Source organism: Lactuca virosa, chromosome 4 (assembly GCF_052849685.1).
Source record: "Lactuca virosa cultivar CGN04683 chromosome 4, Lactuca_virosa_CGN04683_v6, whole genome shotgun sequence".
NCBI classification, from domain to species: Eukaryota; Viridiplantae; Streptophyta; class Magnoliopsida; order Asterales; family Asteraceae; genus Lactuca; species Lactuca virosa.
Window position 1 is genome coordinate 25204382 of NC_136429.1, and position 27111 is coordinate 25231492.

At 37.2% G+C, this 27111-nt stretch overlaps 1 protein-coding gene across 1 annotated transcript; it reads left to right on the forward strand.

The window, feature by feature from the left end:
* The first annotated feature begins 22997 nt into the window (after nucleotides 1-22997).
* On the forward strand, nucleotides 22998-25421 carry LOC145103732 (DELLA protein GAI1-like). Its single transcript, XM_079041006.1, has one exon. The coding sequence runs from the start codon at nucleotides 23237-23239 to the stop codon at nucleotides 25007-25009; it is 1773 nt and encodes a 590-aa protein (XP_078897132.1). The 5' UTR covers nucleotides 22998-23236; the 3' UTR covers nucleotides 25010-25421.
* The last annotated feature ends 1690 nt before the right edge of the window (nucleotides 25422-27111 follow it).

Sequence of the window (27111 nt, forward strand, 5' to 3'; positions counted from 1 at the left end):
CATGGCAATAAGAAGTCCATCGTCGTTTTATGACTTTTGTCACCCATGGACCTGACGATCCAACTGTAGCTAGCAGTAGGGTGCGGGGTAGTCAGTCCCGTATAGATCTATACACTCAAGTCACGCTCTCCCTCCAAGAGATTCTGGTTACGGGAGTAGTCCTCCACTCTCGTAATCCGTGTGGAGTGTTACCGAGGACGTGTCTCCAATCATAAGAATAATGAGCTTTACAAGTAATAGTATAGAAAATCCCGGTTTATGAAATGACATGAAATCCTTGTGAAATGTAAAAATGTAACATTTTATAATGAGTTTCACAATTGGTTTTGAAAACTAACTCCACGAGTTAGACGGTTGGTTAAAACGGATTTTCAATGTTTAAAACATATTGAACATGTAGTTATGTTATACGAAATAACAGATTTGAGTACAAGTTTCCTTGTACTTTTGCTTGTATTCCCCCCCTGAAAACATGAAAAACACAGAAAATGGTGTAGGGGTATGAACTCACCTGACGAGAATGTGCCGATTTAGATGCTATGTATCAGTTTAGGGCTTGAACACGCGTGAGGTTCCTATGTAACATGAAGAGATACATAATTGTATCTAATTAGACTTTGATTTTACCAAGATAGTAGGATAATACACTCCGAGGCACGAAAACACTTCAATTCAAGTGTTAGGGATGATACGGGTTGTATCTAAGGAGTGTAGGGCCTAGATAAGGTGTTTACTCTTCAAGTGTAAACCCTTAGGGAGTTTAAAGTCCAAAGACCATATCCCCCATGAGTTTACGGCCGTAAACTCATGGGTGTGGTGGTTTGAGTGATCCAAGGTCTCATCTTGCACACGGGAAGGTTCTAAGGTTGATTCTATGGCTTAGAAAGTGATCGGGACATGAAATGGCCTTGGAAATAGGGTTTACGGTCCTTGGACCACCCTTGGGGAGTTTACGGTCGTAAACTCAAGGGTTTACGGTCCTGGGACCACCCTTGGGGAGTTTACGGTCGTAAACACATGGGTTTACGGCCGTAAACCCACCTTTGTCCATGTTTGTCCATTTTCCATGTGTTTTGGTGGTTTGTAGGCCATTCATGCAAGTTCTAGACTCAATTACAAGCCATGCAAGGTGTTTGGAGCATTAAAACACCCTTGGAAGGTGTTTACGGTTTTGGGAGACGTTCCCAAACCGTAAACTCGAGTTTATGCTCATTTGGACATGTTTTAGGGTTCTAAGATCATTCAAGCAAGTTTCAAGGCCATTAGACATGCATTGGAGGGGTTAAGGAGCATCAAAACCCCATGAAAGGGTGTTTACGGTTCTTGAACATTCAAGGACCGTAAACTCATGTTCATGGCCAAAAACTCATGATCTTGTGGTTCTAACTCCATGCATGTAAGGATCTAAGCATTAGAAGATGTTTGGAAGGGTCTTGGGGCTTCAAAACCCCCATTGAAGGAGTTTACGGTTCTGGGAGACTCCCCCAAACCGTAAACACGAGTTTTTGATGCATTTGGGAGTTTAAGACATGGATTTGCATGCATGTTAGGATAAACAACTAGTTAGGAAGGACCACTTACCAAATTGGAGCTTGAAAGTGAAGATCCTTGAGAGAAATCCGATTTTAGAGAGAGAAAGTAGAGAGAGAAAGTTCAAGTGTGGGAAAAGCTCAAATGGTGGTCACTCCACCCTTTTATGTGTGACTAGAGTTAGTGACCCGGTGGGAATACACCCAACACCGGTATTAAACGGAGCTTAGTATTTTACCCGGGTAATAACCATTACCCGTATTAGTCGTAGTCTAGAAATTCTCAAAAGATTATTTAGAGTGTTTTCGCTCAAATAAATATTTCGTTTCAACAGATAGGAAATAATAATAATAATTCTAAATGAATTATTTAATTTGAAAGTTAACGGAAAAACCCAAAATAAAATAAATTTTATTAACGGCATGGGTTACGTTAACGGAATATCTTTCGGGTTGTCACAGCGCGTCCCTGAGCCCTCAGAGGCTCCGCTCCACCCTGACCCCTGCCATTAATCCTCAAAGTGGCCGGTGCTGGAGCCTACACCGGTCTTGCAGCAAGCTGTGGACAGTTGACCCTCAAGTGTCCCACCTGATGACAATGATAACAGATCCTCATATCCTGAGTCGGGACCGACTGACGGCAGTCCCTCGCATAATGTCCCTCTTTCCCACACTTGCAACACGCACCACCTGACCTACAAACTCCTGCATGACCCTTCCCACACTTCACACAAGTGTGGCTACTCTGACCTCCAACCCTATAGTCAACGGTTTTGGACCGTTTCGGTGCCGGCTGCGACTGCACCGGGGCCTGCCTCTGCTCTCGCAACTGCAACTCAATCTCCAACTCACGCTGCCTGGCGGCCTCCTGCAACTCTAACAAGGTATCACATCTCTGCGTGGACACACACTGTCTAATATCCCTCTTGAGCATACTCAGATACCGGGACATCTGAGCCTGCTCCGACGCGAACTCCGGGAAAAACATCGCCCTCTCAGTGAACATCCTGGTGATCTCCGTCACCGACTCTGAATCCTGCTTTAGCTCCAGGAACTCCTGAGCCAACCTCTCTCTCTCAACCCGTGGAACATAACGAGTGTTGAACATCTCCCGAAACTGATCCCAAGTAACCGCAGCCCGCTGCGCATCAGAATAAGATCGCGTAGTCAACCTCCACCAATCCTTCGCCCCAAGCCTCAAAAGGTTCAGAGCACACCTCACCCTCTGATCCGCAGGGCATGAACACGTGAAGAAACTGTTGGATTAATGTCTAAGTCCATAACTATATTTGGTATGTACTTGACCCGACCCGGCATGGTCCATTTGGGTTGCACTTCACCGACACAATTTATATGGATAGTCTTTTGTGAATAGTATATTTATGATTTATATTAATATATTATAAGTTCTAATATGTTAATATGGAATCATATTATTTAATTAGTATTGATCAAGAAATAATTTAGAATTAATTAAGTGATCAAAAAGAACTAATTAAATATGGACTCTTATATATATGGAATGGGCCAAGTTCATTTAGGTTGGGCTAAGCTTTCATGGATGGTCCATGGAGCTTTTAACCCATGGATCCTATGTAAATGAAAGGTCATGGGTATTAGGGTTTACATGGATGTAACCCTAATCCTCCATAATATATAAAGGGGTCCTTGGCTCACAAAATTGGAACAAGTGTGTGAAAATAAGAGTGGGCCGATTTTAGTGTGCATACATATTCTCTCAAGTTCTTCCAAGGTGTTTTGGTGATTTGTGATTCCATTTGAGGCTTCCACACTATTGGGGCTAAGCTCTTAAAGCTTGAAGACATCAAGCTACATCAAAAGGTATGTCATCTAACTAGAACTTTGTAGTATAGGTGCTTCATAATATGCTAGTTAGGATGAAACCTTGGAATAGTTAATATTTGCATGTATAATAGAGAAAACATAGATCCAAGGTTTATAGGGTTGCATTTACACCATAGGAGTGTTAGAATGCTCAAAACCCAACAGTGGTATCAGAGCCAGGTTGTTTTCTGTTATATTGATGCAAATGTTTTATTTTCAAGTTGGAAAAAAAAGGAAAAAAATCATGACGTTTGTCAAATTTTAAGATAATTCCTAGTTTTGTGAAAAAACGAGTTATTTGTAAAATTTGAATCATTTGTTATATGAGTTGAATTAGGTCAAATTTAGTAAAAGATAAAATGATATGATTATTTTATTAGTTTTAAAAGTTTGATCTAAATGTATTAAGGAGTTACATATTTTGTCATAAAATTTTGGAGTTCAAAAGTTTTTTTTTTTTAAAGTTGTGATCTTAAGGGTTTTTGAAACTTCCATAAGTTAAGAATATAAAAGTTTTTTTTAAAAAAAAATTTGATTCAAAGTTTTTATGGAGTTACAAAATTTGGTGTTAATGTTTTAAAGAATTCCATAACTTGTTCTTAAGTTATGGAACATGAAAAGTTTCATCATAAAACACCATTAATTCCATAAGTTATGGAATCTAAAGGTTTTCAAGAATTACAAAACTTGCCCTCAAGTTTTGGAATTTGAGAAAAGTTTTTTATGAAAAAAAGAATTGAATTCTAAAACTCTTGGGTTCATAACTTAAACAATTAATTAAATGGTTTTAATTTTGAGTTTAATAATTGGAATTATGATGTTTTGTTGAATAGTTCAAATTAACTCTTATGGACTTTATTAATAGTTAATTAAAGCGTTTAATTAAAAGAGTATTATTAAATCCATAAATATATGGTTTGAGTTTAATTAAATTAAAAGTCTAGTTTAATTAATAGATTAAATCACCAAGTATTTTAAATGTCTAAAATACACCCTTATATTATTATAATATTAAAAGTTTAATATATTATATGTATAAGAGCAAGTCGTCTTACCATTAGTAGGCCTCATTCACGAAGCCGGTCTATAAGGGGGGTATAAGGTTACTGCCTATAAAATGGCAGTTTAATGGGTGTCCACTCTCACTCACCGCTTCCTTGACCGGTGGAGGGTCGTTAGCCGAACAGGTAGGACAAGGACTATAATTCTCCCTTCATTATAAGTATAATGATAAATACTAAGTAACTAAACACTTATAAATTCCCAATCTTAGTTACTTAGGAAAATGTGAATAAGGTGCTAATCCATGAAATTACACTTTGCACTTTGTTTAAGCTGTTAGTGGAGCGTGTGTGTTTAACCGGCACACTAACCTGGACTTAACAAGGTAGGTAAAGGGTAACTTAATGTTTATCATAGTATTGTTGGAGCGTGTGTGGTTAACCGGCACATCGATTGAGGGGTAAATATTAAGGGTACCAAGTATATTTGAATGGTTACTTCACACCTTGTTTTGTGATCCTCGGCATCCCAGTCACAAAACCTGAAGGGCACACTCGAGATTGAAACATGCCATTGAAAAGTTCAATGAATCTCAAAAGAATCTAGGAGTTTCAAAACCAATTAAAACCTAATAATACATTTCGTTTATCTTGGTGGAAATTGGTGAATCGTCATTCACCTACCTTCAAATATTTTATAGCTTGGATTACGGCATCCCTCTTCCAAGTTATAAAATAGTTTGTTGGGTCCCAGCCTTAATATATCATATTGGATGTTATATTAAGGACTTAAATCAACTTTACGTGAATTTCTCCCATTGTTGATGTCTGGTTTAGACAACAATGATCTTCCCAAACCAAGCTTTCCTAATGAATATGACTTCCTGAGTTTGGCTCATGGAAGTCATACTTCTCTTCCTCCACCACCTCCAATTATTCTCCCTAACCCACAAGTTCAAGGTCACTCAAGCCCTAATGGCAAGCAAGGTCTATGTGTGATCACATCTTAGAGATGAAGTCACATATTGACAAGCCGGGAGAGTTGGGTGTCAAAGTCTTGAGAAAGTTGGATGTTCAATCACTTTCTAAGTCACATAGTGAGTTCCTTTGGGACTACTATGAAACAGACTATGACATGAACCTTAATGATCATATCTATTTGCTTGGTGCTGCTGAATCAGCAATGATTTGGAACGATAGTAAAGCAAATTTGATTAGAAGATCAACTTCCCAAAAACTTTATGGACAGTGACAATGGTGACACTGGAAATCCAGAAAAAGCATTCTCTTCCCAATGGAAAGGGATTGGCCATAGTCAACCCGGTTGACCAAATGGTAAAGAGAAAGGCTAAGTCTGAGATAGTCCCATTACCAAAGGGTCCATATGTTTATTTTGCCAAAGGAAGGGGCGTTGATTGCAAAGCTGCCAAATTTACCTAAGAATGTTAAGTCAGTAAGTTTGACTCTACATCAGGTAGAACCCATTATCTAACTCTGTTAAGTTCTATTATGAGATCCTCATTACATGATGTGACTGGGTCACATGTTGATGTTTTAAGAATCAAATAATAGAGAGAAATCTTAAAGGAAGTATATGCTGATTCTGATCGCGAAGGTGTATGATTTTGATAAAGTTTTATCAAAGCATCTCGTATCAGAAATCTGAACTTTGGTAAGAAAGTCAATAAAGTATTGATTTCTAGAAGTCCAGCTGATTTCTGAGTACATGTCAAAGCTAGTGGGAGCGTAAGTGTTATGCTAATAATCATCATGTTAGTGGGAGCATGATAATTATTGTTAGTGTTGCAAGTTAGCAATGTTAATTATAGAAAACAAAAGTTTCAATTCGTGAGGCTGCAGGGATTGAAAAAGTTGTTTTGCTATTATTAAGGGAGAGGATATACTTCATTTCAGTTCTAAAGGCTTAGATTGAGACCTTAATCATCTTTAGTCAAGAATATATATATATATATATATATATATGAATTTCATGTTGGATTGGTTCAACTTAAGGAAATTCTATATAATGCGTTCTCAAAATTCGATTATGATTAAGGCTTAGATTGAGACCTTAATCATCTTTAGTCAAGAATATATATATATGAATTTCATGTTGGATTGGTTCAACTTAAGGAAATTCTATATATTGCGTTCTCAAAATTCGATTATGATTACGGCATCCCTCTTCATAGTCAAATTTTGAAAACATGGCAAATAAAAATATTGTAGCAAAAGACTGGTCTAGAATCATGTCTTTATGTGAGACATCATGAATCGTGTACCATTTGCTTTGGGTACAGGATCGATTGCATGTGCTATAATATTTGTCATTTCTAAAGTTTTCCAAATGCCCAGAGGCATTAAGAAGGGAAAAGGTCTAGAATTGGATATGACTAAAATGATTAAGCAATTGTCGAGGACAATATGAGGTTTACCAAAGATTGGTTGCTCAGGGACAGTTGGAAGTATAGTGCTAATTTTGGAAGGACCATATTGACATATTCTGAAAAGAGGCATCTCTTATTCAGAAGTGATAGTCAAAATGAGAATATGGAGTTGTCTCCATAGGTGGAAGTTATCTGTGTAAGATTAGAAAACTTAATGCAAGAAGCATGTCCAAAGCAATGTACTTTGAATATGAGACTTAGTTTCCATGGAGTTGATCTCCATTGGAATACCTTATAATGACTGTTGACAAGTCTTTGTGACTTTGTACATATTCATTACAGGAGGGTCAGTACATATAAGTTTAAAATCTAAACAGATTTCGATAAATGATAGGAATTTGAAATTCTCACATTTTTCGATAAGGATTTGGGAGTGTGAAATTAGAATCATTGAAATTATGTTCAATTGGTTTATTTCACAAAGTAAGGATCATAGAAAAACATAGAGTGCATACTCGGTGTATGGCAAAGCTATTGTTTTGAAAAACATAGTGTACTTGCTTGGAGCATGGGACAACTAGTGTTTTTAATTCAAGTATAAAGTTGATGAAACCGAAACAATGAATAATGAGTAATCAGTATGGTGATAAATAAAAGTGTCTTATTTATATTCATAGGTTTTGATACCATATTAGATTCAATTATTCTTGTGTTTCACTTTGCATGTTTTGACTTCCAGAATAAACCAGGTCATTCTTCCTGAATGACTAAGTTATTCAAACTATCCACAGTCGGTCATATGTTGGAAGTAGATATGAATCAAGACTGTCATGGGTTGGCTTGTAGAGGTCTAAGATGGTGGACAAAGTGGTGCTACAACACTCATGAGTGCTCATAAGTTCTGAGTATTGGATTCAACCCACGCTCATTTGAATCACTTCATGGATTTTATCACGAGTGATCATGAGACGATAATATCTTATATTCTTAAAACCTAGAGATATGAGTTGTTACTATGAGTTGGTTATACATTGATTGCACGAAAACGCATTGGTAACTCGATGTTATAAAACGTGCCTTTGTGTATGATTCAACAAGTAGTAGAACAAGCCATATGAGTCGAAGTTTATCCATTCCTTTTACCTTCGGGATAAAAGCGATATCTGTGGGCCCTCGATGATTTAGCGATGACACATGTGAGTGCTTGGCCAAGCCAGGACTGATTTGACTTGTTAAATTAGTCAGTCATCATAAATCGAAAATCGGGAAACAACAAATGGACAGAGAGAATGATTATAATCCATGTCTCAGTCCATATGATATCTAGAATGGAGGAATATATGATCCCTTATCTAATGGACAAGTCATTGACAAGGTTAGAGTTCGACAGCGGCTTTAAGAGCTACGATTGCCAGTTAGGTTTTGAAGTCATACTCAATAATAGTTTTAGACTTATCCAAGTGGGAGACTGTTGGATTAATGTCTAAGTCCATAACTATATTTGGTATGCACTTGACCTGACCCGGCATGGTCCATTTGGGTTGCACTTCACCGACACAATTTATATGGATAGTCTTTTGTGAATAGTATATTTATGATTTATATTAATATATTATAAGTTCTAATATGTTAATATGGAATCATATTATTTAATTAGTATTGATCAAGAAATAATTTAGAATTAATTAAGTGATCAAAAAGAACTAATTAAATATGGACTCTTATATATATGGAATGGGCCAAGTTCATTTAGGTTGGGCTAAGCTTTCATGGATGGTCCATGGAGCTTTTAACCCATGGATCCTATGTAAATGAAAGGTCATGGGTATTAGGGTTTACATGGATGTAACCCTAATCCTCCATAATATATAAAGGGGTCCTTGGCTCACAAAATTGGAACAAGTGTGTGAAAATAAGAGTGGGCCGATTTTAGTGTGCATACATATTCTCTCAAGTTATTCCAAGGTGTTTTGGTGATTTGTGATTCCATTTGAGGCTTCCACACTATTGGGGCTAAGCTCTTAAAGCTTGAAGACATCAAGCTACATCAAAAGGTATGTCATCTAACTAGAACTTTGTAGTATAGGTGCTTCATAATATGCTAGTTAGGATGAAACCTTGGAATAGTTAATATTTGCATGTATAATAGAGAAAACATAGATCCAAGGTTTATAGGGTTGCATGTACACCATAGGAGTGTTAGAATGCTCAAAACCCAACAAAAACAACCCTCCACGTCTGACAACCATCTCATAGCAATGATAGGATCCTGAACTCCATCAAAGGTAGGGGCTTCGTATTATCGAAGTCCCGATACTGAAAGCCTCAACCGGATCCTCCCCCTGCCGCTGTTACAGCCGTTGTAGCTGTCGCGGCAGCCGTCTCAGTAAGAGCTGCATAACGATCATTGAAGTACTCTCTCATAGCGGACTTAATAGTCCCAAACAACTCCGGGATCTGACCCCGGACAATCTCGACCACCTCCTCCCGGATGATCTCCCTGACCCGATCCTCTGTCAACATTGGCCCCTCCTGGCCGATAATCTCAGGTGCCACTGGGGTCTCCTGCTCACCCCGTCCTGATCCCGATCCGGATCCAGTCACGACACGCCTCGCATCCTCCATACTGCAATACACCAACAAGATCCTCAGATACCACGCATAACCGCCGAGAACTAATCTCTTACCAACAACCTAGGGGTTGTGACTTCCTTGACACGCGTATGGGTCCTGTGCTTTCAGTAGTACGGGCCCATACTACCTTCCACACCTATCCATATTTGTCTCAAGTATCACCACAACACCCTAATAATATACATCACACAACGAATGCTCAATATCTCATAACTGGCCTCCCGGCCTCACACAACCCACCCATCCATGAAACTTCCACCAATCCCTGCAGCACTAGTGTATGCTAGCCATACATAACGCTGGACCCTATAGACTTTCGAATATCCAATCCTACCCTAAGCTCCCAATCAAACAAGAACAGAACATAAGGCCAAATAAAACATTCTCAGGCTATAAGATCTTAATTATACATAGCCATGATGCATACACAAGTAACTACAGTAATGATGTCAATCTCATATAAATGAAACCCTAGGCTAACAGGCATCATGTAATCAGGCAATTCTATCATGCAATTCCTGAAGATCCCTAGCCTAGTACTAGCATGCTGTTCTATTCATATCACATAATCAAATAACTTGTATGGTATTTTGGGGTCTACTTACTGGCTCCGGCTGATCTTACCCTCTGTATCCTCCTTAACCTATTTGGAAAACCATTTGAAAATCTTTCCTTGATTTGAGACTGGATTCACACGAATGTTCCTCCAATTCACTCAAACCAAGGCTCTGATACCAACTTGTAACACCCATAAAATTTGAGCCAATTTAAAACATTTTAAATCATTCAAAAACCATTACGTTCATACAATTCGTTTTCAAAATAGTTTAAACATCAGAGTATCCCCCAGAACCATATCATATAAATCATAAAACATGAGGAGCGGTACGATCACGCCTTCGCCTTGCCACGATCTCCTGAAGTACCTGAAACAATACACTGAAACTGTAAGCCCGAAAGCTTAGTGAGTTACCCCCAAAATACCAACCACACATAAACATACTCATAACATATCACAATACAGAACAGCCATGCACATCGGGTCTACTGTGTGACTGGTCCACCCGCACCGGGCCTTCAGTCCACCTGGTCCACCCTCCGAGTCTAGCCATGTACGTCGAGTCTACAGTGTGATTGGTCCGCCCGTACCGGGCCTTCAATCCACCTGGTCCACTCTCTGAGTCTACAGTATGACTGGTCCGCCCGCACCGGGCCTTCAGTCGGCCTGGTCCACTCTCCGAGCCTCGGCACGTCTGGTCCGCCCTCTTGGGGCCTTCAGCCTATCCGGACCGCTCACTGGGCCTTCGGAATATCCGGTCCGCCCTGGGTATGTTGGCCTACAACACAAAGCAGGACCTGCCTCAACCCAACCCCCGTCAAACAACCATGTGCACATAAAACAACTAATCACATAACAATCCTTAACCAGACAAACAGTCTAACAGATCACATAGCATATCAACATCCTAACCAGGATTCCGACCTAACCGGTCACTAGCATATCATTACCCTATATACCGGGTACCGACCTTAACCAGGTCACTAACACAACACCATCCTAAATACCAGGATGCAGATCTAGCAAAGCAATAACATAACAAACAATACCCGGATTTCCATCTGATAAAGGGCCGGCCTTGGTGCCGTAGACCCTGTCGATATAGTGAGGATAACTCACCTAAAATTGCCGACTGAAAGGATAAGATCAGCTGCTCCGACCACCGACACGAACTCCACCACCGAACACTACCAAAGAACCAATTCCATAAATACCAAAATACCCTTGGTAGACAAACTGGTCAACTCTTGGTCAAAGTCAAAGTCCTCAGTCAAAGTCAACCTCCCTGACTGACTCTACTTGCCGAGTCGACCCATCGAATCGTCGAGTCCCTATACTCAGAAACTCTCATAACACGACTCTACCCGCCGAGTCACCCCAAGACTCGTCGAGTCCAACGATCTCCGAGTCCCATCCTGCTCAACTCACCGAGTCACCTCCCGACTCATTGCTTCAAGGTTTAACCAGAAAAGATTGGGGTTCCGCCACCAGACTCGTCGAGTCCAAGAACAGACTCACCGAGTCCAAGACAATCTTCAACAGACTCGCCGAGTTGTTCTTCCACTCGCCGAGTCCATGCACATGTTCATACGACTCGTCGAGTACACCCATGTGACTCGCCGAGTCCCTTCAGTTCTCAATCCATACAGAGGCTTTTCGAGCCATGCAGAGGCTCCAATCCATAGATCCACTCTTCTACAGCCTAACCCTCACATAAAGTTGCAAACTTTACATGAAACCAAGGAGGTTGGGAGAAGGACATAAAGTCCTTTAAATAGGGTGCAACCCTCGGGATTAGGGTTTTCTTCCTACAACACCAACTCGTCGAGTCCAAGTCTCCGACTCGGCGAGTAGACGGACCTACTCGTCGAGTCCCTTTCCTAAATTTACACTTTGCACCCTCCAACTTCTTGCTTCCGAACTTGGGATGTTACATATCATATGAGATGTTATGAGTTCAAGTCTCTTTATAATACATATATAGGTGATATTTAGAAGTATGTTAGTTTGCAAATTCAAAAAAAAAAAAAGAACCTCATGGGGGTTTCGGGAGATTGTCTACATCCACCCCCGCCCCTAAAATTAAAATGGGGGTTAACCATGTCCCACCAAATATCACATGCATGATTGGGGCCCTACAAAACCTTTTGACATCCTTACTTTTACCGTTACCGTTTATGTTTAAACTCGAAATGCATATATTTTATCTCGCATGTCAAGTTTCCCATCTACATTTCTAGCAATTAATTAACATTTATATACATCATTACTATTGGTATCAATAAATAATGCTATATATATATATATATATATATATATATATATATATATATATAAAACCTAGTGGGTAACAGACACAATAGTCAAAGCTTTTTATTTCTCTCATTGAGAAGATATATACCACATTATCGTCATCTACATTCTACCCTCAACCTTATGACCATTCATAAAAGACTTGAGGTTGAAGGGTTTACGTGGACATTAAAATATATTGTTATCATGTTGTGTTGTACCTTATGTTTGTAGTTTGTACCATGGGACTACTTGCAAAAGGACTAAAACTATACCAATTTGTTTCAAACGAAATTCAACGAAATTCTTCTAATTTCCAATAAAAAATATATATTTTTTAGTAATGACAATAAATACACACATTAGTCTTGTCGAATACAGTTGTAGCTTAAAATATAGTTGTTTAAAAAATTACCTTACTAACGTTTCAACGAGCTTGATGAGTATATGAACGTAGCTCCGATCTCGACTTCGTTATTAACTGAAACTATATCAAGTGAGGACTTGGGAAAACACTCTGATGGTAAAGTAATATTTTGTAAGAAATAGAGAATGACTAAGAATCAAAGTAAAGTGATTATGGTTTCCCCCATATACAATGTAGACTAATGTTGTTTATAAGGTATGAAACTTACGTTGTATAATGGGTATGACATCCCTTATTTTTCAGAACTAAATAAAACTTGTTCTTTATGTCTTTAAAACCGTGTTGTCTTCTTTACGGAAAGTGTCAGTTTATTAAAACATTTTGAGTACATATGTTGTTTCAAAGTATCTAAAACCGTAAGAATGTCATACTCAATACACAACATAAGTTACAGCGTAAAGACACATTGGTCCTGAATATTATTGCAGGTTATCTCATATTCACTCGGCATCCTAATCAAGTTCCAACAACCTTAGTATCGCTAGTTGTGATGCATATAATTGAGTGGATCAGGTTTGAGAACCTGGTGAGACACATAGGGTTTTCAATCTCATAATATTATTATGATAATAATTCATAAATAATAATCATATAAAACCAACTGTTACCAAACAATATAGATATATCATACAACATAAATATTTATAAGATATTATACCCGTAGTTACCCAACCCGTCAATTCTCACACTGTAACGTCCCAAAAATAAGACTCAAAAATTTCATTTTTAAATTAATAAAACCAGTATCCCAAAAACATCATCATAAAAATCCAGATAAACAGCTGTATCAATCATCATACCACATCAGAGTAAATCAAGAAAATGCGGAACGAGGTGGTGTGTGTTCTGCAATCATCCCGAGCTCTTTCCTTTGGAACTGGAAGTACCTGAAACATAAACTGAAATTTGTAAGCACAAAGCTTAGTGAGTTCCCAAAATACCACATACTATACATAATAACACATAGTGGGCCCCGCCCAAAGAGTGTAACGGGCCCCGCCCACACTCGCATAACGGGCCCCGCACAAAGAGTATAACGGGCCCCACCCAAACTCGCATAACGGGCCCCGCCCACATACAAATCATATAAGCATAACTGATCATAACATACAAAATAACCATCCGGCCCCGCCCCGCAAGCATACAAGCACATACACATACAAAAGTCACACATACATCTAGTATCCTAGCATAACAAATCATGGGCCGGCATTGGTGCCTTCGACCCGCTAGACACAGTGAGGAAACTCACCTCGAACTGCTGAATCACACGAATAAATCTCTGACTGCTGGTCCGACAAATCCCCGAGCTATCAATACCAAATAACATCCAATTAATAATTGGATTCCAATCCATAACCATCGGTCCAAAATTAGGGTAAAAAAACCATTTTACCCCTTACCTAGTTTGGTCCAAGACTAAGGTCCAAACCTACAATCCAAAAGGCCCAATTTCCAAAAGAATCATCCAAGGCGCAATCATGGCCCAATTTTCCAAATTGGGCCCAGATCCTTTCATGGGAGTTAATCCAAGGTCCAAAAATATTCCTAGCCCAAAACACTTGAATTCTGATGGCCCAACAAATCCCTAAACATCTAAGCCCAAAAATGGCCCAAAACGAAGATCCAAAGGTCTGATGCATAACTAGATGAGTATGTGGGGCGTACTCAACACATACACACAGCGTACTCGCTTTAGGGCTTGTACGCCCAACGTACTCCCCCATTTGGCCATTTTCCACTTTCCAGCTCTTAATCCATTACGACTTCACTCCAAAACTTATATTTAACTTCCTTGAGATGGTTTATCACGTAAAGTTGCTAACTTTACGTGCATGCATGGCTTAATGAAGCTCTTAAAGCTCAAAGGGACTTAATAGATGACTTAATGCATGCATGAGACCATAAACACCATAAAGTTTGCACCTTTAAGCTTAACAAACTCATAATATGCCCAAATCTAAAAGGATAAGCCCCACAAACGACTTAACTCATCAAACTAACCTAAAAGGGACCAAAAGCATAAAAACCATGATATGAAGAGATCTATGCATACAAGGATCAAAGTTGGGACTTTATACCTCAAAAGTCACCAAAAGATGGAGCTAAATCTGGATCTCTAAGCTTCCTTCCAATGAATGAGTCTTCCACTTCTTCTTCTTTCACTTCAAGGAGCATAAACCACCAAAAATCAAGATCAAGGCTCAAGAACACTCAAAGAGGCTATTGGGGCTCGAGATTAGGGTTTTAGGGCAATGGAGGCTGACAAATAGACCAGCCTTAGGGACTTAAGGAGCTTATATAGGGTGAAAAACCCTAAAATTAGGGTTTCATTAAACCCCTCATACTCCCAACGTACGAGGCTTCGGTCCTGCGATTAACTTCCTCCTTAGTACGCTAAGAGTACTATGTGGTACGCTCCGCTTACTAGCTTCTCAGCTAGTACGCTAAGCGTACCCAATGGTACGCCCCGCGTACTAACTCCTAGGACCAAAATGCAATATCTTAAATAAAAAAGGCTAAAGGAAACATACCAAAATCAAGCGTTACACACACATTGATCCTATAACAATGATCCCTTTAGATCTAACCTGACAGATCACTGTAGGCATTGATTAGACTACACAAATTTAGGGGTTCCTTGGCAAGTATAAGTCCATTAAGGCAACCATGTTAGGGATAGAGTATAAAAAACCTACAAGAATGAACACCTGACAATGTTCCACAAGACTACCTAGAATAGTTAGTGGTTGTCATTTTACTTCGCTAGATGAACAGACATACCTTATCGGTTGCCTGATATAGACCCACCATTTCTGGTTGTCTAAAGGAATACTAGTTCAGTACTCCGGTGCGTCACCCGTACCTTGACACATAATAGTGTCAAAGAACATAGCTCTACTATCCGTTCTTATCTTACACACACCCCAATATAATACTAACAACTTATTCAACTTACTTTGAATTAAACATTCTTTACAAGTCTTAGTTTATAACTAGACCAGACTATAATACATGTAATCAACTTTCAATATTTCTTGTTCATGCAATACTATCATAATACATGTATATATTTAGCACATAATACCAATAGTAAGCATTCAATATACATTAAATCTTTGAAGTAAGATATACTTTTATTAAGATTGCATGTCATGAAAGTAACTACACACTCACCTGATTAAAGGTGGAAGACTTTTGTGTAGGTTAAATCTTCGCCTAACTTCTGCTTTTCCCTTTGAAACGACCTAAATATGAATATTACTATGTTTTAGTTATCGTTTATTTTATGTGATACTATTATAAGAATATCTCATATTCCTCATTAATCCCAAGGAACGCTAAGTTCTATCAAATAATGCATGACCAGATAAGATTATATTAGAGGTAGGATCCATTTATTATATAAATATATTATTTGGAAAATCCATGTGAAACACCTCACTAAAATCTTGCCTAGATATCACTCCCGTAAGTAGATCAATTAGTATTATAACTGGACGTACTGATAAATCTTATTCATAGGTTCATAACAACGACAATAAACACAAATATAAGTTACACTTAAAAGCATAGTAAGTGCAACTCAACTTATAGTTTTTCTAGCGAAAAACTCAAAAACTTTGCCGACAGAACTTCAACGCTGAATACTTCTTTTGTCGGGCCTTTCGTCGTTGCATTACCTCGCTAAGATGCTCGAAAGCTCAGAATATCGGGTCTCAAAGGTGTGGGAAAGAGTTCTAGAGAGAAAAGTGTGATGAGAGAAGTGAAAATGAAGCCATATATAGGACTCGAAATCTCATAGAAAAATTTTCATTCTAAAAGACAAAACCCATTCATTCCATTTCATCAAAAGATCATCTGTAACAACTATTGCAGGTACTCGATCTTTCAACTTTTGAATTAATTAAGAATGAAAAACCCAAAATTTAAGTGGGTTACGAAGTGAGAGATAGTGTCTCACGACGTTACATTCGACGGTGACGCGTGACCATTTTTAAGGCTCACGACGTGACACATAGGTGTTCACGTCGTAAGATTAGGCTAACCATAATCCCGTGTTTTGCTCCCCATCAATAAAGCTCCTACCTAATCATCTTGCGGTGCTTTTGGACCTTTGTAAGTCATAAAGCTCATGCATTTATCTATAATGCATGCTAGATCTAAGATTTATGATTTCCTTTTCATGGATGGGTTGAGTAGCATGCATGTGATCTATAAAGCTAGCAACTTTATGGATCATTGAGGCATTTCCTTTTAGTATGAGTTCAGATTTGAAGTTTGGTGTTGGTTTTAGACTCCAAGCATGAGTCTTGATCCCATTATCTTCTTATTGACCTAGTTGGTGTCCAAGTCATGCATTGGACATGCATGCCTGAAAAGCCACAATTTTTATGGTCTTTAGGGTTGGGGAAGACCCTCTGAAAGTCTCAAGGAGTGGCTTAAATAATTAAGAGCTCAATGCTCAAAGCTATCCAAAACGGATCTCACGGTGTGAGAAATATTTGTCACATCGTGAGATGTGGTGTTCACGGCTATTTTGTCCTTTTCCAGTCACGACGTGACCTATGGGTGGTCACGACATGACCGTTGGCTGAAGTTGACCATGGTTGACTTTTTGGGTCAAACTAGGATTTTAAGGATGTAGGCTGCAGTTGCTCTAACGATTCATCAGGTTGGGTGATTCCTCCTAATAATCGTTGCTTTAAGATCTACGAGGGTGGATTGGGCTGGGTAGTTGGTCTTAGGTCGGATTTTATATTGTCTGATGAAGTTGTTTGCAGGAATAATATTAATTATGATTATCATTAAACTATTATGGACTTGAAAACCCTATGCATCTCACCATGTTTTTCCAAACCTGACCCGCTCATTTTTATTCATCACAGGTAGTGCAGCCAAGGCTGCAGTAGTCTAGTTAGAATGCTGAGTGGAATAAAGAGATGTGACTATAATCTATAGTTTCATGACCTTTTATATTTTATGTTGTAACATATGTTTGGATATGAACGAATGACATCCTTGAGGTTTTTGTAAAATAACTTTTGTTATCTTAAAAATGTTTTAATTAACAGGGAATTTCCGCATCTTAATTTATTAAGTGTAAAGAAAATGTATTATTTGGTTCTGAAAAATGGTAGATGTCACAGTTGGTATCAGAGAATTAGTTTAAGCGAACTAGGAATTTAGGAAAATTCTAGACTTAAACTTAGAAGCAAAGTATGATCGGTGAGGTGTGCGATAGACCTAGTTCATTACCTTGGGGAGCTCCAGTACTGTTTGTAAAGAAGAAGGACAGTACAATGAGAATGTGCATTGATTATAGAGAGTTAAACAAAACTACGATCAAGAATAGGTATCGTTTGCCTAGGATAGATGACTTGTTCGATCAATTGCAGGAAGCAACCGTTTTCTCCAAAATTGATCTCATGTCAGGCTATAACTAGTTGAAGATTAGAGAGCAAGATATTGAGAAGACAACCTTTAGAGCAAGGTATGGACACTATGAATTCCTTGTTATGTCCTTTGGACTAACAAATGCTCCAGTGACATTCATGGATATGATGCATCGAGTTTGTAAACATTTTCTCGATAAATCAATAATAGTGTTTATTGATGATATCTTGATTTACTCCAAAAACAATCAAGATCATGGTAAACACCTCCGAGAAGTACTAGAAATCCTTAAGAGGGAGAAGTTGTGTAAAGTTCTCCAAGTGTGACTTTTGGATACGAGAGATACAATTCTTGGGTCATATTGTTAATCGGGAAGGCATTATGGTTGACCTAACAAAGATAGAAGCTGTGATGAAATGGGAGACGCCAAGGAGTCCCACCGAAATTCGTAGTTTTCTGGGATTAGCGGGTTACTATCAAAGATTCATCCAAATATTTTCATCTATTGCGGCTCCATTGACAGCCCTAGCCAAAAAAGGAGTTGCCTATACTTGGAGTGAGAAGCAAGAAAAAGTTTTTATTGAATTAAAGAAGAGGTTATGTGAAGCACCAATCCTCGTCCTACCTGAAGGAACTGGTGAATTTGCAGTTTTCAGTGACGCTTCTATGATTGGATTGGGATGTGTCCTTACCCAAAGGAACAAAGTAGTAGCTTACGCCTCGAGACAGTTGAAGCCCCACGAGCAAAATTATTCGACACATGATCTAGAGCTTGCATAAATGGTTTTTGCCTTAAAGATATGGAGACAATAGCTTTATGGAACCAAATGCAAACTTTATATAGATCATAAAAGCCTTATATCTCTTTGCTCGGAAAGAATTGAACATGAGACAAAGGCGATGGATGGAGCTACTCAAGGACTACGATTGCGAGATACTTTACCACCCAGGTAAAGCAAATATCGTAGCTAACGCCCTAAGTAGAAAGGTGATTTCGGAGGAAAAAAGATCTAGATCGTTGAGTATTGAACTGATCTCAACGATTTTGGAAAAGATAGACGAGGCTCATATGTGGGCTCTGGCATAAGGTGATAAAAAGGAAGAACGTCTAGGCAAGACGTTTGTGTTTGAAGAAGATAAGCAGGGGTTAAAGACGTTCAAGAATTGCATTTGGTTGACAAAGTTGGGTGGTATACGAGATCTTCTTATGGACGAATCACATAAGACCATGTATTTTATACACCCAGACAACACCAAAATGTACTTGGACTTAAAACTCTATTACTAGTGGCAGACAATGAAGGTCGACGTGACAACTTACGTAGCCGAATGCGTAACTTGTGTAAGAGTAAAGTCACAACATCAGAAACCATAGGGAGCTTGGAACCCTTACCGGTACCCACATGGAAGTGGGATGGTGTTACGATGGACTTTATAACAAAGTTGCCAAAGACAAAGAGAGGCCACGACATGATCTGGGTTATAGTAGACCGAATTACAAAGAGTGCGCATTTCATTGCAGCACGAGAAAATTGGTCTATGGAGAAATTGGCTGAGACCAATGTAGAGGAAATTATCAGGATACATGGAGTACCTTTATCTATCGTGTCAAATAGGAACATTCGATTCACTTTCAAATTCTGGAAAATTTTGCAGTATACAATGGGCACGAAGTTGTGTGCTTAAGTACTGCCTATCATCCACAAACGAACATCATCCACAAACGAACGGACAAATTTATGCATTTATCTAACACAAAAAGAATCTTCACTTCATGCCTACACATATTTTAAAGAGTAAAGTAAAGAAATAGGATATGCACTTGTCTTAAAGTGTCATTTTGAGCCCAATTTTCTTTTCCTAACTATTGTGTCAATAAGTCTTACCTTTGTTCGTATTTTGGTTTATGATAAATTTGATATGGTTGCAATATCATTTTATGGGTTTTTTAATTATCGTTACATATATTTAAGAGTTAATGTCATACAAACTACTAAGTTTACGTCACAATTTATAATTAGTCCTAATTCATTTTATTTTTTATTTGCTGTTAATTCTAAGATGTTTCAATTTTCAATTAATGACCACTAGTCGGTTACCAACAGGATGTTGCCGATAACCCATCTCACTCGAGTGCTTATGAAAATGGAAACCCGTAAATGCCTTACATGAACCTTACCTTTTTGCAATGTGTCGAGTACTTCTATGGTTCAAAACCTTATTGTTGCATGCAAAAAGAGCTTAGCTCCTTATAAAGAAGTAGATTAATATCATCCATCAACAAAAATACTTCTTGGTAATCTATATCATTATATTCACCAACATTTGTAACATCATTTGTACCAACATATGTATCATTATCTTTGCCAAGATTATTGGCACGTGTATGAACAATATTGTCATATGTAGCAACATCATCGTCACAATCACATTTATACGTTTTTAGAGCGACATAATCAATTGGTTATTGTTCTCGTGTTTCATATATAACATATACAACAATTTGTGGTTGGAGCGGATCATCATAATAAATTTGTGGTTGTACTGGTGTTTCATATATAACATATCCAAGAGGACGTTGAGGAACACTTTGAGAAATAAAAATAACTGCTTGATTGTTCTGAGAGCATTTTCTGCTAAGTCAGTTCCTACCAACAATTGATCGATTCGTTGCATTGTATTGAACAGTAAAAACCATTACTTTGTTTTATGGATGCTAAATTTCACAATACAGGTGACAGGTAAATACAATATTTTATCAAAAATCCTGCAATATCTTTGAAATCAAATGACATATGAGCACGTCCGACTCTGAGCCGGTGCGAGGTGTGCAACCGCACAAGGCCCCGAAAAAAATTAAGACCCGAAATTTGACTAATTATATAATTAATATATTAATATATCACCTTTTGTAAATATTTTCGAAGCCTGCTTATAGTTATGTCGGGTAAAATTCTCCGCTCATTTTGCTCCCTTTAGTTATATGACCGAGGTTTGATTCCCACCCCGTGCACCTGCTTCATTTATTTCTATTAACCGTTTTATCATATTATATAGGGAAAACTATAATAACGTCCTTACATATTGACTTCATAATCGATTTAGTCCCTAAATTTTTTATTCAATTAAATCCCAAAAACCGGTAATCGTGTTTAATTTAACCCTTTTACCCGGTCAACATGTATTTTACAAAAAAATGTATACAAACACCTATTTTATTATATATACATTTGTATACAAACACGTATTTATAAACAAACACATATTTCATACTAACGTGTGTGTATATATATATATATATACATATATATGTATATATATATATATATATATATATATATATATATATATATATATATATATATGCACACAAATAATATATTTTCTTTTTATAAAATCATGAATAAGTTTACTATGAAATAGATGTTTGTATACATTTTTTTTTATAATTACATGTTTCATACAAATGTATTTATAATAAAATAGGTGTTTGTATATATATATATATATATATATATATATATATATATATATATATATATATAGTAAAATACATGTTTGTATACATTTTTTTATAAAAAATAGATTTGTATATATTTATATACTTAATAAATACCTATTTTTATAAATAAATATTTTGTATACAAAAAAGTTTTTAAAAAAAGTTTTATATAGAAAATATAAGATTTTTTATGTGAAAATATGTTTTTTTTTTGTATAAATATGATTTTGTAAAGAAAAGACATATTTGAAACAATATTTTGAGAAAAGAAGTTGTAAAAAAAAAAACTAAAGTTAGGATGAATTGATAACAAAATTCCAAAATTTGGACAAAAATGGTAAATTTTGGACAAATTTTGTAATAAAATTTAAAATCTGTTGTAAAAGTATAAATTTTGGACCAAATATGTAATATATTTTGAAATCTGGACGAAAAATGTAATTTTTTAAAATTGGATTACCTGTTGACAAGATAAAAAGATTAAATTAAATACGATTACCGGTTTATGAGACTGAATTGAATAAAAAAAGATATAAGGACTAAATCGATTATGAATTCAGTATGTAAGGAGTTTATGAGTAATAATTTTTCTAAGATGACATATGTGAAATCATAGATGTCATATGAGAAAATGAATTTCTCATATTTCCAACACAACTTTGTAGATGGAATAAAAAAATTTCGCATATGTCACAAGAAATCATCATTTACAATCGAAAGGCCTTCATTTTTCCACCTTAAATAGGTAACATGTTTTTACAAAGGGGTTGATTAAAAAGACATCCTATTTTTTCCATTTAGACACCTTTTTACAAATAACATTATAATTTCGTGGATGACATCAACATAATTGATGATTATTTTGATAAATTGCATGGTTTTTGTTTAAATATCAAAAAATAATAAATACAATTAGTCTTGATGTGTTTTTTTTTTCTATTTAAAATAACATATACAATTAACTTACCGTAAATCTTTTTTGAGGACAACTACTTCGTGTATAGATTATCATGTTTGTTTTTATTATAAATAAACAGTTACCTATTTTAAATAAATAAAATTATAAATACAATTTCGTTATTCCATTAGTTCGCATGATCCATCATATTAGGCACATTTTTTTTGACATATGACTATATGAGCAAGTTAACTTTTTATAAAACTTACAAACATGCCTACTTAAAATCTCTTAACTCCTTAACCATATTTAGTATTTACTATGCAAACAACTATTTTTATAGAAACTTTAAATTTATCTTTGTTCACCATCACTTATTCTTTCAACCATGCATAAATAACCTTGATTTGACCTTTAGTTATTATTTTTTTTTTTATTTTTTACAAATAATTAATATATTGTAAGAAGTTTTGAAAAAAAAATGTAAAAAAGTGAGGGAGGATAAGGAGAAGGAAGGTGGTGTTGTGTTGTCCGCCTGTTGGTTCATTGGAGGTCGAGCCCCTTCTTTCCTTCTCTCTCTCTCTCAAACGCACCAGTTGCATTCTGTACTATTTTTATACTTCCCACCTATCATCTTCACCTTTTTCTCTGCAACTCTGGTGTGCGTTTTTCTCACTAGTCAAAAAACCTCCAATGCTCAGATTCTTCCTCCATTCACAATTTCATTACCCATAATTTCCCAATTCCCAATTCAAACTATCAAAAATGAAACCAAATCACCCGCAAAAACCTATAATAGCCTGCCCTAACTCTACCTCCACCTCCACCTCTATCCGCGGCGGCGCTTCTTCGGCTACAACTGGACCTGCCCTTAACAGCTTTACCTCTGATGTGACTGGAAAAGGGAAGAACATGTGGGATGAGTTTGATGATCAAGATGCCGGCGTTGATGAGCTGTTGGCAGTGTTGGGATACAAAGTTAAGTCGTCTGATATGGTTGATGTTGCTCAGAAGATTGAGCATCTCGAAGGAGTTTTGGGGAACGATGATGGGCTGTCTCAAATTGCTTCCGATTCCGTTCATTATAATCCTTCTGATCTCTCGTCGTGGCTTGAATCCATGATTTGTGAGCTTAATCCCACAACTGAAGCACCAATGATTGACGATTCGTTTATGAACACCAGCTCAGCTAGCGCCGGCGCCGCTGCTCCCTCGGCGGGTTTAACATCTGTTTTTGTGGACGATCTGCAAGCGATACCCGGGAACGCGATTTATCCTCCGGCGAAAAAAGCAAAACATTCTCCTTCGTCTTCATCGGGTGCCACATCCGCCTCGTCTTCGTATAACTCGAAGCCTAATCCCAACTCGAATTCGGTGGTGCTTGTGGATTCACAAGAAAATGGGATCCGGCTTGTGCATACTTTAATGGCGTGCGCTGAAGCTATTCAACAAGAGAATCTCTCTCTCGCTGAAAATTTGGTTAAACAAGCCGGGATGTTGGCTGTGTCTCAAGCTGGCGCCATGAGGAAAGTCGCTACTTATTTCGCCGAGGCACTTGCCCGGCGAATTTACCGGTTAGCCCCACAGACAACGCAGGACTCTCCGGCGTTTCAAGATCTCCTACAGATGCATTTTTACGAGACGTGTCCGTACCTCAAATTCGCACACTTCACGGCGAATCAAGCAATATTAGAAGCTTTCGCAGGGAAGAAGAAAGTTCATGTGATTGATTTCAGTATGAAACAAGGGATGCAGTGGCCGGCGTTGATGCAAGCTTTGGCTCTAAGACCCGGTGGTCCTCCAACGTTCCGCTTAACCGGAATCGGGCCTCCCTCCGGTGACAATACCGATCATTTGCAGGAAGTGGGTTGGAAATTGGCTCAATTAGCTGATACAATCCACGTTGAGTTTGAATACAGGGGATTCGTCGCGGAGAGCTTGGCGGATCTTGAACCGGCGATGCTTGATTTAAGAGACGACGAGGTGGTCGCCGTTAACTCGGTTTTTGAGCTTCATCAACTGTTAGCTAGACCAGGGGCGGTCGAGAAGGTTCTATCGGCGGTTAAGGAAATGAAACCGGTGATTTTAACGGTGGTGGAGCAGGAAGCTAATCATAACGGGTTGGTTTTTCTGGAGAGGTTTACCGAGTCATTACATTATTACTCAACCCTGTTTGACTCGCTTGAGAGCAGTGGCACCGGCGGCGGAGGCGTTGAAGGCGGTGCTATTTCTCCGGCGAGCAACCAAGATAAAATCATGTCGGAAGTGTATCTTGGAAAGCAGATCTGTAACGTGGTTGCATGCGAAGGACCAGACCGAGTCGAAAGGCACGAAACATTGACTCAGTGGAAGGCTCGACTCGACTCATCCGGTTTTGAAGCGGTTCATCTCGGCTCCAACGCGTTCAAGCAAGCCAGCATGTTGTTGGCTCTATTCGCCGGCGGCGACGGCTACCGAGTTGAAGAAAACAACGGTTGTTTGATGCTGGGTTGGCACACTAGACCACTAATCACCACCTCCGCTTGGAAGCTCCGGTGAACTCGACCAAGTCAACTCGGAGATGGCGTGCTAACTCAGTACCTGCAAATCTTTAAAGAAATAAAGAAATTCTCAGATGGCCCACCTTTTGATTTTTCTTTTTAGTTTTCACCAAAGGCGTTCTTAAGTTTTAATCTTTTTTTTATATCTTTTTTCAGTTTTTGAAAATTGAGGGGTTAAATTGGCAATTAGTTGAAGTTTGAGGGTTGGGAGTAGAACCTTGTACTTTTCCGAGGGGTTGAACGAGATAGGATGAAAATGATACTTCAAAAGATAACTTTCATTCAATCTCCTCCATAATAAAAAAAAAGTTACTTTTTGGTGGGGTTGTGCATGTGATGTAAAAAAAGGATCAAAATTGGAGTTTGTGGGATCTAAAGAAATAATCAATTGAATTATGTGTACTTTCGTATGTATAGTATCTTAATATTTAAAACGATGTTATTTTAATAATTTTGTTAATATCCTTGATTTTATAATTTATAATAATGAATAGTATTAAAATACATATGATTATGAATAAAACGCACAACGAATATGAAATGAATAGGAATTTAGCACACAAAAAGCAAGTTATTGATATTTAATAACGATTGTTATTTACTAAAGAAATAAATATATTTTAAATTTTACTTGACTGGAGAATGTTATAATTTTCAGCAATCTTTAAAAATATTGGAATGTTTATAGTTTGAGAAAGAAGGAATATAATTTTGGGTATATGAACTGCAAAATCCTTCCTAATAAATAAAGAACTTTTTGCCACTTGTCAATTTCTTATGTATTTGGACAGATGTAATTTTATGGTTAATTCTTAGAAATTAATTTTCACTTGTCATTTTGTGATAATTTTTGATTTTCTTAATTAACTATCTAATTTTTAGGTTATAGAAAGTAATTAATGTGTCATTAATTTGTTTCCCTATATTTTCAAATTTTAATATGTTTCCTTCAATATATATAATTCAAAATTGACATGTTTTTTTAAGTTCATTGTAATTTTAGGTAAATGATCTATTTAAAAAAAATAATCATACTTTATTGTTTTTTATTGATATTTAATGTTTTCTTTAAAAAAATATATTTAAACTTTATATTTTCATATATAAATTTTTTAAACAACCCGTATAGTACACGGGATTCACACCTAGTATTGTAATATAATTATATTGGATATGATCAATGTATGTGTATAAAAAATAGCGTTATTATATTAAAGAAATTATTTGGTGCACTTCGATGAATTAATTTATATGGATTTTGTTTTATGGGCAGAATAAACTGTATATAACCACAGAAAAGAAATTAGTATGTTTTTTAGAGATAATATATAAATAACTCATATTATTTACAACTAATTTACTGCAAAATGTTTTTAAAATATGCTGATAATGTTCTTATGACGTGTCAAATAATGAGTAAAATATTTCGGACTTTCGGTAGAGTCAATTACAGATTTGGTCCATGTTGTTTACACTTATATACATTTTAATCTAATCATTTAATTTTTGGCATTGCTCCTCTTTGTGGTTTCTGAAAGTTTCATGTATGGTCTTTTTGATTGTTACCTGTAACACCTTGTTTCGGGTCGTTTCTTAATTCGGGGTTGTGATCCGAAGTTCGATTATCATAAGGTTTTGGCATTTGAGAAAAGAAAGGTTTAGACCTTATTAGAAGTTGATAATGTTGTTTGCGAAGCCCAAACCCTTTCATTCGTGTGTTGGACCGAAAGGTTGAAAGGGGAAAAATTATAAACTGGGTTTCTTGCCACGGTTAAGGTGTTAAATCAATTTGTGATAAGTCAAAATCAAATAGATAGAATTCTGGGGCTTTTCAATACCTTTCCGTGCATATAAGGAATGCCAAAAACGGAGTGGGGGCGAAGAAGTTATGGCCGTTGGAAGATAAGAGGGAAATGAGAATTTTGACTGTACGTTGGGCGTACATCATTAAAAAGACGTAGCCATCCTTGAGTACGTTGGGCGTACTCACGCAACTCCCAAACCCTAATTTTTAGGGTTTGGACCTTATTTAAAGAAACATGAGCCTTGAGACCCCCTTACTTTCAACCTCCATTCTCCCAAATCGTCCCTTGCAAACCC